The sequence below is a fragment of the Jaculus jaculus genome, chromosome 5 (genome assembly GCF_020740685.1).
Source record: "Jaculus jaculus isolate mJacJac1 chromosome 5, mJacJac1.mat.Y.cur, whole genome shotgun sequence".
NCBI classification, from domain to species: Eukaryota; Metazoa; Chordata; class Mammalia; order Rodentia; family Dipodidae; genus Jaculus; species Jaculus jaculus.
This window is the reverse complement of record NC_059106.1, coordinates 56175064-56189914: the sequence shown is the minus strand read 5'-3', so window position 1 is coordinate 56189914 and position 14851 is coordinate 56175064. Positions and strand designations below refer to the sequence as shown.

The following is a 14851-nucleotide window of genomic DNA, read 5'->3' as shown; positions in this document are numbered from 1 at the left end:
GTGCAACCTTGTGCATCTGGCTTACGTGGGTTCTGAGGAATCAAACCTGGGTCCTTTGATTTGCAGGCGAGCACCTTAACCGCTAAGCCATCCCTCCAGCCCGCTCCTTGTTTTTTTTGGTTTATTTTTATTTATTTATTTGAGAGTGACAGACAGAGAAAGAGGCAGAGAGAGAGAGAGGATGGGTGCGCCAGGACTTCCAGCCACTGCAGACGAATTCCAGATGCATGCACCCCCTTGTGCATCTGGCTAACGTGGGTCCTGGGGAATCGAGCCTTGAACCGGGGTCTTTAGGCTTCACAGGCAAGTGCTTAACCACTAAGCCATCTCTCCAGCCCCACTCCTTGTTTTTTTTTTTTTGAGACAAAGTCTTTGATGCCCAGGCTGGCCTGGAGCTCTCAGTCCTCTGCCTCAGTAGTCAGAGGAGGAATCATAATTTTCTCAGGAGATAGTAACTTGAAAGTTTTTGTTTTGTTTTTGTTTTTCGAGGTAGGGTCTCACTCTGGTCCAGACTGACCTGGAATTCACGATGTAGTCTCAGGGTGGCCTCGAATTCACGGTGATCCTCCTACCTCTGCCTCCCAAGGGATTAAAGGCGTGTGTGCCATCATGCCTGGCTCTAACTTGAGGGTTTTGGTACCAGGACTCTGTCAGTTCTAGGAACTCCCACTGTCCTTGTGGTATGTCTTGATGGAAGGCTTATTCCCAGTTTAGAGATGAATAACCAAAGTGGAGAGGTGACGCAATTTGCCCAAGGTCCTGTAGCTGGGAGGCAGCGTGCTGTCTTAACCCTTGGTCTACTGCAGCTCAACGGTGTCCCTACAGGCCCAGGACACCCTGGGAAGTGCTCCTGGCTGGAGGGCCCCCACCCTGGCTGAAAAGTCATTAGTGGTACAGCGCAGGGGAAGTGCTCTTTGAGCTCCCAAGGAGGGCAGAAGTCAGAGGAGTGGGAAGGGAAGCCGGGAGGCACTTCTGCGGAATGGCTTGGTCCGGTCCTTCGTTAGGATCCTGTGCCAGGTCACATGGGCAGGTTCTTCGGGGCCCTGCAGGCCAGCATTTCACTTTTCCCATGACTAGAACCCTAGTGTTGAAACAAAAGGCAGAGCTAGAACTAGAAGTGGCCAATGGCAGAGGCCCTGTACAGTGTTCTGCAGAATCCAGATTGGCTTCTATTTCTTAAACTCAAAAGAGGCAACTGGGGGTGGAGAGATGGCTTAGCAATTAAGACGCTTGCCTGCAAAGCCAAAGGCCCCAGGTTCAGTTCCCCAGGACCTACATCAGCTAGATGCACAAGGTGGCGCATGCGTCTGGAGTTCATTTGCAGTGGCTGGAAGCCCTGGTACACCCATTCTCTATCTGCCTCACTCTCTCTCTCTCAAGTAAATAAATAAAATATTTAAAAGAGAGAGAGAATTGCCTGCAGGTCAACTGGTTTATTTATATCTGGTCCCTGGGCTCAGGCTGCTTTGACTTTATTTTTTATTTTTGGCGTGTGTGTGTGTGTGTGTGTGTGTGTGTGTGTGTGTGTCTTTGTAGTACCCCGTGAACTCCCCTGCAGTGTGGTGCAGGGAGCTTCCCTGGAGTGGCCAGAACAGAACGTTGGCTGTCTTGCTTCATCACTTTCTGCCCATTCTCTTGTTTATTTTATTTGCAAGGAAACAGAGAGAAAGAGAGAGAGAGAGAATGGGTGCACCAGGGTCTCTAGGCACTGCACACGAACTCCAGATGCACGCAGCACCATGTGCATCTGACTTACGTGGGATCTGGAAAATCGAACCTGGATCCTTAGGCTTCATAGGCAAGTGCCTTAACTGCTAAGCCATCTCTCCAGCCCTTGAGCCAATTTTCTTACTGAGCCAAGAGCTTGCTATTTTTCTTGAGCCCAGTTTCCTGGTCTCTATTCCTCTTTGCAGGGCTGGGCGTGGCCATGCCGAGCTGTTTAAGTGAGATTTGGCAATTCAAACTCAGGCAGTTTTAGGCCCTCATGCTTGAACAGGAAGCACACTTATTCTCTCTTTCTCTCAAATCGATAAGATAATTTTTAAAGGGCTAGAGAAATGGCTCAGAGTTTAAAGGTACTTGCCTGCAAAGCCTGATGGTCCATATTCAGTTTCCCAGTACCCACATAAAGCCAGATACATAAAGTGACACATGCATCTGGAGTTTTTTTTCTTTTTTTTGGACAGGAGATGGAGGCTCTTCCTGTCTTTCCCTCAAATAGATTTAAAAAAAATTGTTTTAAAGGAAGTGCACCTAACCACTGAACCATCTCTATAGCAGTGACTTGGACTATTTTTTTTTTATACATTCAGGTATTTTTTTTTAATTTTTATTTATTTATTTATTTGAGAGCGACAGACACAGAGAGAAAGACAGATAGAGGGAGAGAGAGAGAATGGGCGCGCCAGGGCTTCCAGCCTCTGCAAGCGAACTCCAGACGCGTGCGCCCCCTTGTGCATCAGGCTAACGTTGGACCTGGGGAACCAAGCCTCGAACCGGGGTCCTTAGTCTTCACAGACAAGCGCTTAACCGCTAAGCCATCTCTCCAGCCCTGACTTGGACTTTTTGCTTCTCTATTTAGTGGCAGTGCTGGGGATAGAACCCAGGGCCTTGCATATGCTAGGCAAGCACTCTGCCATTGACCTAAACCTTAGCCTGGTTTTATATTTTATTTATTTATTTATTTTTTTTTTTTGGTTTTTCAAGGTAGAGTCGTGATGTAGCCCAGGCTGACCTGGAATTCACTATGTAGTCTCCTGGGGGTGTCTTCGAACTCACAGCGATCTTCCTACCTCTGCCTCCCAAGTGCTGGGGTTAAAGACGTACACCACCATGCCTAGCTTTATTTTAACATTTTTAAGGAGTTAGGTAGGGTACAGCTGTGTTACAGAGACCACATGTATCCCACAAAGCCCGAAATGCGGTCCAGCCCTTTACAGACCCTTGCTGCCCCTGATCTTAAATCCACCCTTCATTTCCTACATGAATCAAGTACTGCCCCGAGGAGACAGGTGGCTTCCCTTGCATTCCCATGGCAAGTGGACAGCAGAGCTAGGACAAGAGCCCAGACTCCTGCCTCTTCACCAGCGACCTTCCCTGTGTTTGTTGTTCACAAATCGGGGCTCAGATGCCAGCCATCTGTCCCTCTGGGCACCTCCTCAGTGCCTATCTCCTACTCCAGACCTGTGCCCCACCCCACCATCCCTGCTTCTGCTGCTCTGCCCTCTTGCTCAGCTGTCAACACGTGTACACAGCTCTCCAAAGCCAGAAGCACCTGAACTTTAGTTGGTCTCTGAGACCTTGAGTAGAGATGGTGGACCCCCTGGTAAGATCAAGGACGTCGTTTTACCTCACCTTTACGCATTAAGACCTGCAGCCCAGGGGCTGCGGCGAAGCTCAGTGGTAAAGCACACTGCCTAACCTGTGAAGCCCGGGGCTCCATCTCCACAACCACCAACAACAAACCCCTGAGGCCCCAGAGGAATAGATGCTTCCAGAGCCGGGCTGGAGGCGACTACACCACCTCTCCACTCTTGGCGCATTCTTCCCAAAGGGAGGAGGAAGTTGTCTAGAAGGTGTGCACACTCAGAGATATACAGACACACACAGTCCACGTTCAAATAGTCACTTAAAAATCGGTATTTGTTTCCAAGAGAGAGAAAGTGTGGGCACGCCAGGGTTTCTTGATGCTACAAAGGAACTCAGCTCATGCAGCTTTGCATGGTACTGGGATGCAAGCCTGGGCTGTCAGGCTTTGCAAGTAAGTGCTTTTAACCAGTGAGCCATTTTCCCAGCCCTGGAGAAGGGTTGCTTTGAGCTTTGAGCACTAGGGATCAGGGTCAAAGTGTTCTTTGTGGCCTCAGTTTCCCTATGATAGAAGAAGTTTGAACAACACATGTCTTTACTCCTGTCTAGGTTCTGACATTCAGAGGAAAATTAAACATAGATGACAGACAGTATGGTATTTGAACCTGGGAGACTTGGATTGGAGCTCATCTCTTAGTGACTTGATGACTCTTCTGAGCCTCAGTTTCCAGTTCTTTAAGAGGGATGCACTTACAGTATGGCACGTTGGCACATGCTTGTAGTACCCCCTCCCTGGGAGGCCGAGGCAGGAGGATTGCTGGAGTCCCAGGACATTCCTGGCAGCATAATGAAACCCAGGTTCACAAAAGGAAAAACAAAAAAAAGGGGGTGCTGGAGAGATGGTTTAGTGGATAAGGTGCTTGCCTGCAAAGCCAAAGAACCCAGGTAAGCCAAATGCACAAGTTAGCGCATACATCTGGAGTTCATTTGTAGAAGTGGCCAGAGGCCCTGGTGTGTCCATTTTGCTCTCTCTCTCAAATAAATAAATAAATAAATAAATAGGAGAGATGCCATAGCGGTTAAAGTGCTTGCCGGCTAAGCATAAGGACTCATGTTCGACTCTCCAGGTCCCACGTAATCCAGATACACAAAGGTGATGTAAGCACACAAGGTCACACGTGTGCATTGGGTGGCACACGTGTCTGGAGTTTGATTGTAGTGGCTGGAGGCCCTGGTGTTCCAATTCTCTCTCTCTTGCATAAAAAAGGCCAGTCTGTTGGGCTTGCCTCAAGTGTGTGTGTGTGTGTGTGTGTGTGTGTGTGTGTATGGCCAGGTGTGGTGGCACACGCCAGCACTGGGGAAGTAGAGGTAGGAGGATTACTGTGAGTTTGAGGTCACCTTGAGACTACATAGTAAATTCCAAATCAGCCTGGGCTAGAGTGAGATCCTACCTCAAAAAAAAAAAAAAAAAAGAGGGATAGGAAATGGCTTAGTGGTAAAGGCACTTGCTTGCAAAGCCTACCAGCCTGGGTTCAATTCCCCATTGCCCACTTAAAGCCAGAAGCAAAAAATGATGCATGCAGCCAGGTGTGGTGGCGCTTGCCTTTAATCCCAGCACATGGGAGGCAGAGGTAGGTGGATCACCATGAGTTCAAGGTCACACTGAAACTCCATAGTGAATTCCAGGTCAGCCTGGGCTAGAGTGAAACCTTACTTCGAAAAACCAAAACAAACAAACAAAAAAGTAAACAGAGCCAGGTGTGGTAGTACCCATCTTTAATCCCGGCACTTGAGAGGTGGGGGCTGAGGTAGGAGGATGTCTGTGAGTTTGAGACTACATAGTGATTCTAGGTCAGCCTGGGCTAGAGTGAGACCCTACCTTGAAAAAAAAAGACAGAAAAAGAAAACAGTGAAAAAGAGAAGGAGGCTAGGGAGATGGCTTAGTGTGTAAGAGTATCGGCATAGCACCTGAGGCTGCCCGAGTTCTGTTCTACAGGATCCACCAAAGCAGTTGGGCATTGCCACACGGGGCTGTGACCCTAGTTGTGGAGACCAAAGACACACCGAGAACCGCTGGGACTTGTGGAAACAGCAGCTTACAAGCTGGGCACGGTGGCCTTTAGTCTCAGCACTCGGTGAGCCAAGTTAGAAAGAATGCTGTGTGTTTGAGGCCAGGCTGGAGCTGGAGTGAGTTCCAGGCCAGCCTGGTCTAGGGTGGAGACCCTGCCTCTAAAAACAACCAAAAACTCCTGCAGCTCTGCATTCAGAGAGAGACTCCGCCTGAAGAAGACCCTGTGCACACAGTTGTGCATATCTGTACACACACATGCATACAAACACCAGACTACACGGACTACACACGCAACAATAACAAGTAGCCAAGAGGACTTGGGGTGGGCTCAGCAGTGGTACCAGGCTCTGGGCTCTATTCCTAGTGCTGCCAAAAAGAGAAAATAATTCCCGGGCTGGAGAGACAGCTTAGCAGTTAAGCGCTTGCCTGTGAAGCCTAAGGACCCCGGTTCGAGGCTCAATTCCCGTAGGACCCATGATAGCCAGATGCACAAGGGGGCACATGCATCTGGAGTTTGTTTACAGTAGCTGGAGGCTCTGGTACGCCCATTCTCTCTCTCTCTGTATCTACTTCTTTCTCATTGTCTGTCTCTCTCAAATAAATAAGTAAATAAAAATAAACAAAAAAAATTCCCTACTGAATATTGAGGAATCCATTCATAGAGGTTGACACAGCATGAATGTATGTGTGTGTGTGGTGTTGGTTTTTTTGGTTTTTGTTTTTTTTTCTCTTTGGTTTTCGAAGTAGGGTCTCCCTCTAGTCCAGGCTGACCTGGAATTCAAATTCACTATGTAGTCTCAGGCTGGCCTCAAACTCACAGTGATCCTCCTACCTTTCTGAGTGCTGGGATTAAAGGAGTCATCATGCTTCATGAGTGCAGTTTTTTTGTTTGTTTGTTTGTTTGTTTGTTTTTGTTTTTTGAGGTAGGGTCTCACTGTAGCCCAGGCTGACCTGGAATTCACTATGGAGTCTCAGGGTGGCCTCGAACTCACGGCAATCCTACCTCTCTGCCTCCTGAGTGCTGGGATTAAAGGCGTGTGCTACCACGCCCAGCAGCATTTTTTAAAGCATATTTTTATTTATTTATTTGAGAGAGAGAGACAAAGAATGGGTGTGCCAGGGCCTGTAGCCACTGCAAACAAACTCCAGACGCATGCGCCACCTTGTGCATCTGGCTTATGTGGGTCCTGGGGAATCGAACCTGCATCCTTTGTCTTTTCAGGCAAGCGCCTTAACTGCTAAGCCATCACTCCAGCCCCATGAGTGCATTTTTTGAATAGCAACGGGATGTGAGCTGAGAGTTAACTGTCTAGACCTGGTGTGCTTTGTGGGGAGAAAAATCAGTGAGGGCCGTTGGAAGTGTGGTGGAGAGATAGGCGTGACCAAGGGGGCTCACTGGGGCCCTGACCGGCGGCAGGAAAGACCAGAGTCCACACACTTGACCGCAGCTCCCGCTTCCAGCAGCTCTGGACCTTGTTTATCCTGAGAAAACAGAGTGGGAGCTCAGTTAAGGAGCAGCAGGGTGTCCTGAGGCTTCTTACTGTAATGCCAGCAGTGTGCTAAGATTGTGTGTCAGGGTGAGGATTGAACCCAGGACCTGTGCACGCGAGGCAAGTGCTCTTGCTGAGCTGAGCTGTCTCTGGAGCAACAGTGGTGTTTGGGGGGCGGAGCCCGGGTGATGGATGCCTTCCTCAATCATTCTTCTTATCTCATTCTTCCCCAGCTCCCCAAAGTAAGGTCTTGCTCTAGCCCAGGCTGACCTGGAATGCACTTTGTAGTCTCAGGGTGGCCTTGACTTCACAGGCCTCACAGTGATCCTCCCACCTCTGTCTAGGATTAAAGGCCACCATGCCTGGTCACACCTGACCTTACCTCATCCTTATTCTTTAAGGCAAGATCTTTCTTTTTTTCTTTCTCTCTACTGTGTGTGTGTGTGTGTGTGTTGTGGTGTAAAGGGCGATTCTAGTTGGGGATGCTCACCTGAAGTGGCTGGAGTGGAATGGCTGGTGTCTTGCTCCGTTCTTTTCTTCCAAGTCTTGTCTTAAGCCTCAGCCTCCTTTTACTAATTCTGTTCTGTGGTTTTTGTTTTCTTTTTTTCAAGGTAGGGCCTCACTCTAGCACAGTCTGACCTGGAATTCAGTATATAGTGTCAGGGTGGCCTCGAACTCACGGTGATCTTATCTCTGCTGGGTTTAAAGGCAAGCCCAGCTTTCTTTTACTAATTCTGGAACTTGGGGGATTTTGATTCTCAGGTCTCTGCTCCCCTACAGGACTGGGGTTACAGGCGTGTGTACCCCCACACCCAGCTGTTTTATGTGGGATCTGGAGACTTGAACTCTGGCATTCTTAGGCCCCCTCAGGCCCTTGTGCTTATGCAGGAAGCGCACTTAACCACTGAGTCATCCCTTCTGCCCTTGAGACTAGGTCTCTTGCTGAACTAAGAGCTCACCACTTCAGCTAGTCTAGCTAGCCAGTGAGCCCTAGGAATGCCCTGTCTCCATCTTCCCAGCACTGGGGTTACAGACACAGGCGACGCCATGCCCAGCACTTTTATGTGGAACCTGGGGGCCCGAACTCAGGTCCTCATGCTTGGATGGCAAGCACTTTACCCACTGAGCCATCTTCCCAGCTCTGTTCTTCTGACACCGAGTCTTGTCCTGGGGTGCTCTGTAGTCCAGGCTGGCCCCAAACTCGGGGTCTTCCCGTGTCCTGAGTGCTGGAACTGCAGGAGTACACCACCACACCTGGCATGAAATTTTTATTTAGGTTTTCCTGTAAGAGTTTAGTAGATAGTTTGAGCCGGGCGTGGTGGCGCACGCCTTTAATCACAGCACTCGGGAGGCAGAGGTAGGAGGATCACTGTGAGTTCGAAGCCACCCTGAGACTCCATAGTGAATTTCAGGTCAGCTTGAGCTACAGTGAGACCCTACCTAAAAAAACAAAAGTTCAGTAGATTGAGACCTTGCATTTGGGTCTTTGCTCCATTTTGAGCTGTTTTGTCGTGGTGTGATAAGAGTGTAACTTCATTCTTTTGCACACAGACATCTTGTTTTCTGAGCACCATTTGTGGAAAGGATTGTCTCCTAGGGGAGGATACTTTGGAAAATTAGGAGTTAGCAGGGTGTCTGTGTGCTGATAGAATAATGGAGTAAAGTGAGGGAAACTAATGATTCAGAAAAGATGAAATGGTCTCAGGGCTTGAAGATAGAAGAAGCCTGGGGGCTGGAGGGATGGCTCAGTGGTTAAGGTGCTTGCATGAAAAGCCTAAGGACCCGTTTTTGATCTCTCTCCAAACTATGTTAGCCCGACCCACGAAAGCCAGGCAAGGCAAGGTTGCACATGTCCACTAGGTGGCGCAAGCATCTGGCATTTGATTGCAGTGGCTGGGGCCCTGGCATGCCAATTCTCTCTATGTGTGTGTCTGAAAAAATTAAAATATTTTTAAAAATACAAATAGAAGGAGAAGCCTTGGGTGGATGTTGAGAGACACTGTGCGCAGTGGAGGGGAAAAGGAGAGAGTTTGAGAATAAGGAGATTGGTGCTGGGGGAGGGAGAGTACGCCCATGCCATTAAATGTGGGGGAAGACAGAAGAGGGCTCACAGTTGCCCAAGGGGCATGAAGGCTCTCCTTGTGGGCCGAGGGCCAGGCACGATCCTTGTCTGTTTGTCTCTAGCACCTGCACCAGACCTGCCTCCACCAGCGCCACCCCTTGTCCCCTTGGAAGCCACTGACAACATGCTGGAGCTATCACACCCACTTCTGCAGCAGACCGAAGACCAGTTCCTGTCGCCGAGTCTGGCCTGCAGCTCTCCTCTGATCAGCTTCACCCCACCCTTGGACCAGGACGATTACCTGTGGGGCATGGATGAGGGCGAGGGCATCAGTGACCTCTTCGACTCCTACGACCTCGGAGACCTGTTGATTAATTGAGTGGCCCAGCCTGCCCAGCAGCTCTGCCCCTCTCTCTCTCTACCTCCTCTTGTAGACTGACAATGGCCCTCTGCCTGGGTGGAGTCAGGGAACACGAGATGCCACCTTCACTAGGAGGGGAGCGCCTTTTCTTCCCAGCCTTCCTGCTGGTGGGAAGCCAGCTGGGGAGATGAGGAAGAAGTGGGTGAGGAGCCTACCAGGGGCCGGGTCCTGTTCTCCCTCCTTACCTGAGGACCACAGGTGCAGGTGACCAAGTACAGGGAAAGGCCCTGCCCCCTCCTTCTGAGGGGTTAGTAAGTTGGTCCCTTGATTTTTCAAGAAGCACTTAATGCCTTTGTATTTATTGCAGGTTGAGTTTTGTGTGCCCTCCCTGAATTTTAGCAGGGAGGCTGTTCTAGTTTCTAGCAAGATCTCCTCAGACAGGCCTGTCCCTGCCCCGCTGTCTAAGGGCAGACCTGGCTTTCAGGGGTCCAGGCCAACCTCCTGGATTCCTCACAGCAGTGGGCTGGGGTCTCCCGGGGTGCCATCTACTTTGCTGGAATAATGCTGATTGCACTCAGGCCTCTTCGTTCTAGTAACTGCCAGGCCCTTTGACCTCTCAGCCTGACCTCTGCAGCTCAGGCAGCGGCCTGGGTTCCCAGTCTCCTCCATCTTAGAGAAGGTTCTGGTAGCTATACTGGGGGGGAGCTAGCATTGAGGTTCCCCTGAAAACTGGAGCAGCTAGTATTCAAGGAAGTCCTCTTCCTGTGGGATGACTTATCTCTCTGTCACCTCAGAACGTAAAAGCGACCCTCCAGCAATCGGCTCCTGAGGGAAACAGGAATGTAGAGGCAGCCATCATGGCTGCGGGGGCGCCTTTCCTTCTCCGTGCTTCCGCCAGGTCCTGCTCAGAGACCAGGGAGGTGGAGGCAGGGGTAAGAGCGACATGAACACAGGAAGCACTCTTAAGAGTGGCTCTTGCTTTTGTGCTAAGAGTTTTTCCTTTCTTTCTTTGCTACGGTTGTTAGAGGGGATGTTTAAGGAGCTCCTCTCCAAGCTCTCACACAGGCCCCCAAGGTGAGAGGTGATGGGCTTGGTGACATGTTGGCTCTTTCACACTGGAATGCTGAGGTGACAGGGGGAAGAGTCATTGCTGCAGACCAGCTCCCGCAGTTGGTGAGGAGATGGGCTTTGGTGTCACCTCTTGGGGTGTGGGGCTCTGGGAAAGGCCTTCAGCTGACCATCCAGAGTCCTATGGTCCAGGTGAGGGCCGTATAGGCAGCTTTTCTCTCCAGCCCCTCCTGGGACAGGGAGTGCTCTGGGCACTCCTTCTGGAGAGGGGCACCCAAGGGTGGGGGGTCTGAGAGGCCTTCCACCCACCCTCAGGGAGCTAGGGTTCCTCCGGGGCTCAGCAGGGCAGCACTTTTATAAAAAAATAATTGTAGCATTAAGTTGATTTAAAATATGAAATTGAACCTGGCATGGTGGTGCACGCCTTTAATTCCAGCACTGGGGAGGCAGAGGTAGAAGGATTGTTGTGAGTTCGAGGGCACCTTGAGACTCCATCGTGAATTCCAGATCACTCTGGGCTATAGCGAGACCCTACCTCGAAAAAACAAAAACAAAACAAAATATGAAATTGTCTGTGTTGGGTTGCTCTTGAGCTGACTGGCTGGTATTTGTAGTTTGGATGTGGGGCTTGATGTGAGTTAATGCCTAGTTTGGGACAGTTTGTCTTGTCATTGACTCAACTTTCTGGATCCCCAAGTTAGTTCCCTCCCGGAAGTGGCCAGTAGCTCACAGACATCCCCATTCTAATTTTGTATGCTTTATAGAAATGTCTTTGATATCCCCCAAACAGAGGGTCTTACTAGCCCATCTGGAATCCCAGCATACCTTAGACCAAGGTGGTCCTTGGGCAGGGAGTGGGGGTTGCTGCATGCGATCTGGCTTGGTGCAGGTGGTACTGAGGTGGTGTTGCTGTATTCTAAAGCCCCTCCTGGGCTGCCCACTTAACCACATGCCAACTCTGAGGACAGAGGTGCTTGGCCTCCGTGCCTGGGACGCTGCCTGGAGATCTGTCTAGGTTGGAGAAAAGGGGAAAGGTCGCCGTAGCACCTGTTAGAGTGAGTTTAATGCAAGTTTAGAATTCAAGCTTATTCCTTGGAGAAGCAGTGCCGGCTGGGGAGAGCCTTTCCCTCTTCTGGCCTGATTCCTCCAACCCCTGCCCAGCCAAGGGACCAAACCTCCCGGGTCGAGCTCCCTGGCCAGTGTGGGGAACAAGCTTATGCCTCTTCCTTGCCAGCAACACTTGGAGCCTTCCAGATTCCTTAGAATGCTTGAAGAGTGTGGGGCACACCCTGTTCTCACCACTTTGAGTGGTATTTCCTTTAGGTGCCATGGAAACTTTAGCTAGGGCAGGAGGGATGCCGGTTTCTGAGGGGAATGACTTCTGCCAGGATGTTTCTCAGCCCCACTAGGAGTCCCCGAGTCCCTCATGTCCCCAGGGACACCAAAGGTCCGGGGACTCCGGGGAAGTGAGTAGCGTTCATTTGTTAGAGTTGGGAATGCAGAGAGCTTTCTTGACCCCGCTGAAGGTGCCAGGATGGAGCTCTTCTCCGGGGTGACCTGGGCAGCTTGTAAACTGGCTTTTGGGTGGTTTGGCTTGGTTTGCTCTGTGCGTGTTCTCAGCCGCCCTTCTGCTCAGGTTAGTGATGCCGGAGTGTTTTGTGCCTCAGCACGTGTGAAGCCTTTGAGGTCGTTTGGGAAACAGCTTTTTGTTGTTGTGTCTGGAGGTCCCACCTCATCAGAGCACCCCACTGTCCCACGAGGCCCCTCAGGGACCATGGCAGCCACAGGGCTAGCCAGACCAGTAGCTCCTAGAGAGGTGAAGAAAGAAGCCTTGCAGGTGTCGTTCTGAGAATAGAGACTGTCGGGGGCGGAGGGGGTTCCTATGCTGGGGCTCCATGAAGGGTTCCCTACCTCCAGTCTAGTTTCACCCCAAGCCCTGCCTTGAGTACCAGTTGAATTTCCTTGTGTTGTGATACCGGGCATTAAACAACGGCAGCTGTGAACACCTTGTTTTTGGTTTTTCTTTTTTTTTCCTCTTCGTTTTGCAGTGCCTTACCACTGAGCTCCACCCCCAGCCCCGGTGTGCCTTTGAATGACACTCATTACCAACCAAGGGTCCGGTTTCCCCTGGCTGGGGACCAGAGGCTGTCAACGAGAAACAGGCTTGCCCAGCTGATCTTTCCCTAGAAACTCTTCCTTTTCCTGAAGTGTGACCCACTCCGCCCACAGGACTCCTCTCAGCGTTCTCTTGTTAACTCCTCCACGTGGCTCTCCCAGACCACGTAGCTTCAGCATCCCCTGGGGACATGTGCGAGATGCAGGTTCAGGCCATACCCAGGCCTGCCGAGGGGGTGGAGTCTTAATGAGGTGGGACCCAGAATTCTGAGTCCTAATGAGTCCAGATTCAAACATGGCTGAAGTGAGGAGCATGTGTCTCCCATGAAATCAGAGAGCTTTTGAAAGTAGAGTTCTCATCCAGGCGTGGTGGCGCACGCCTTTAATCCCAGCCTTTGGGAGGCAGAGGTAGGAGGATCTCTGAGTTTGAGGCCACCCTGAGACAACGCAGTGAATTCCAGGCAGTCTGAACTAGAGTGAGACCCTACCTTGAAACCTCCCCACCCCAAACAAGTATAGTCCTCATCTTCCTGGGCGGGACGCCCTCCCTGATTCCTCCCCACCTTCAGAGTGAAGCTCAGGAGCATGTGTCCTCCAGGAAATCAGAGTTTTCGAAAGCATAGTTCTCACTGGGCATGGTGGCACATGTTTTTAATCCCAGCACTTGGGAGGTAGAGGTAGGAGGATCCCTGTGAGTTCAAGGTCTCTCTGAGATTACATAGTGCATTCCAGGTTAGCCTGGGCTAGAACAAGACCCAAAATGGATTGCATTTCTTTTTTTTTTTTTTAATTAATTAATTAATTTAACAGAGAAAGAGGGTGAGGGAGAGAGAGAATGGGCATACCAGGGCCTCCAGCCACTGCAGATGAACTCCAGATACGTGCGCCCCCTTGTGCTTCTGGCTAATGTGGGTCCTGGGGAATCGAACTTGGGTCCTTTGGCTTTATAGTCAAATACCTTAACCACTAAGCCATCCCTCCAGCCCAGATTGCATTCCTTAAACCTTACATTGTGTATGGACCCAGCACTGTCTAAGATAGGATTAACTAAGTGAGGTGAAGGTTCTTATGAGCAGAGATGCAAAAATCCCCAACAAAATGCCAGGAAGCTAAATTTGGCAACATAAATCAAAGGGATTAGTCACCATATATAGCAAGTTACCTTCTTGTTGGGATAAAACACCCAACCCAAAGCAGCTGATGGAAGGGAAGGTTTTATTTTGGCTTATAGTCTGTAGGCTTCATAGTGGCAGGGTAAACGTGGCAAGAGCAGAAGCTGGGCATCATTCCTGCTACAGCAGCAGGATAGTGAGCCACACTGTAGCAAAGGGGAGCTGGCTGTAACGCCTCTAAGCCTGCCCCCAACAACACGCCTCCTCCAGCAAAACTCCACCTCCCAAATCACCATCAACTGGGAACCAAGCATTCAGAACACCTGAGATTATGGGGGACATCTGATTCAAACCATTATACCATATAATATATCCCAGGAAAGCAGAGTTGTTTTAACATCCCAAAAACCAACTGATGTAAATACCATATCGAAAGAATAAAGGGGCTCTGAGAGATAGTTCAGCAGTTAAAGGCACTTGCTTGCAAATCTTGCTGGTTGAGACCCAATTCCCCAGCCACCCACATCCGCCAGACAGGTATTCATTTGTAGTAGCAAGAGGTCCTTGCATGTCCACACACACATACCCACTTACAAATAAAAAATAAAGGACAAAGGTCATATCACAGTAAATGCAGAGAAAACATTTGACAAGGTTCATGATTATTATTATTTGTTTTGAGAGTAATTCTTGCTATGTTGGCCAGGATGTCTTCAGTTTCTGAGCTCATGTGGTGGTTGTATTTGAGCCTCCCAAATAGCTGGGTTTACAAGCGTGTTTCCATGACCAGCTTCTTTATGAGTTTCCTTTTCTTTTTCTTTCCTTCTTTCTTTTTTTTCCTGCTGCTTGTGATGGCACATGTCTTTATGAGAGAGAGAACAACAGAGAGAGGAAAGAGAGAATTGGCATGCCAGGGCCTCAGCTACTACAGTCGAACTACAGATGCGTGCGTCACCTTGTCTCCAGCCCTTCTTTACGAGTTCCTGAAAGTATGGGGCTGGAGAGGTGGCTTAGCAGTTAAGGCACTTGCCTGCAAAGCCAAAGGACCCAGGATCCACGTAAGCCAGATGTACAAGGGGGCGCAAGCGTCTGGAGCTCCTTTGCAGTGGCTGAAGGACCTGGCGCGCCCATTCTCTCTCTCTTTCTCTCCCTGTGTGTGTCTTTCTGTCTCTCAAATAAATAAATAATAAAATATTTTTAAAAATACAGGGCTGGAGAGATGGCTTAGTGGTTAAGTGCTTGCCTGTGAAGCCTAAGGACCTCGGT

General features: G+C 50.0%; 1 protein-coding gene across 1 annotated transcript in view; it reads left to right on the top strand.

Moving 5' to 3' along the window:
- The window catches only part of E2f2 (E2F transcription factor 2), a 28458-nt gene extending 17647 nt beyond the window's left edge, over positions 1 to 10811 (top strand). The window contains exon 7 of the mRNA XM_045151148.1: positions 9052 to 10811. Within this exon, the coding sequence (XP_045007083.1) occupies positions 9052 to 9308 (257 nt within the window). The 3' untranslated portion in view covers positions 9309 to 10811. The remainder of the gene's footprint in view (positions 1 to 9051) is intronic.
- Positions 10812 to 14851: the final 4040 nt, after the last annotated feature.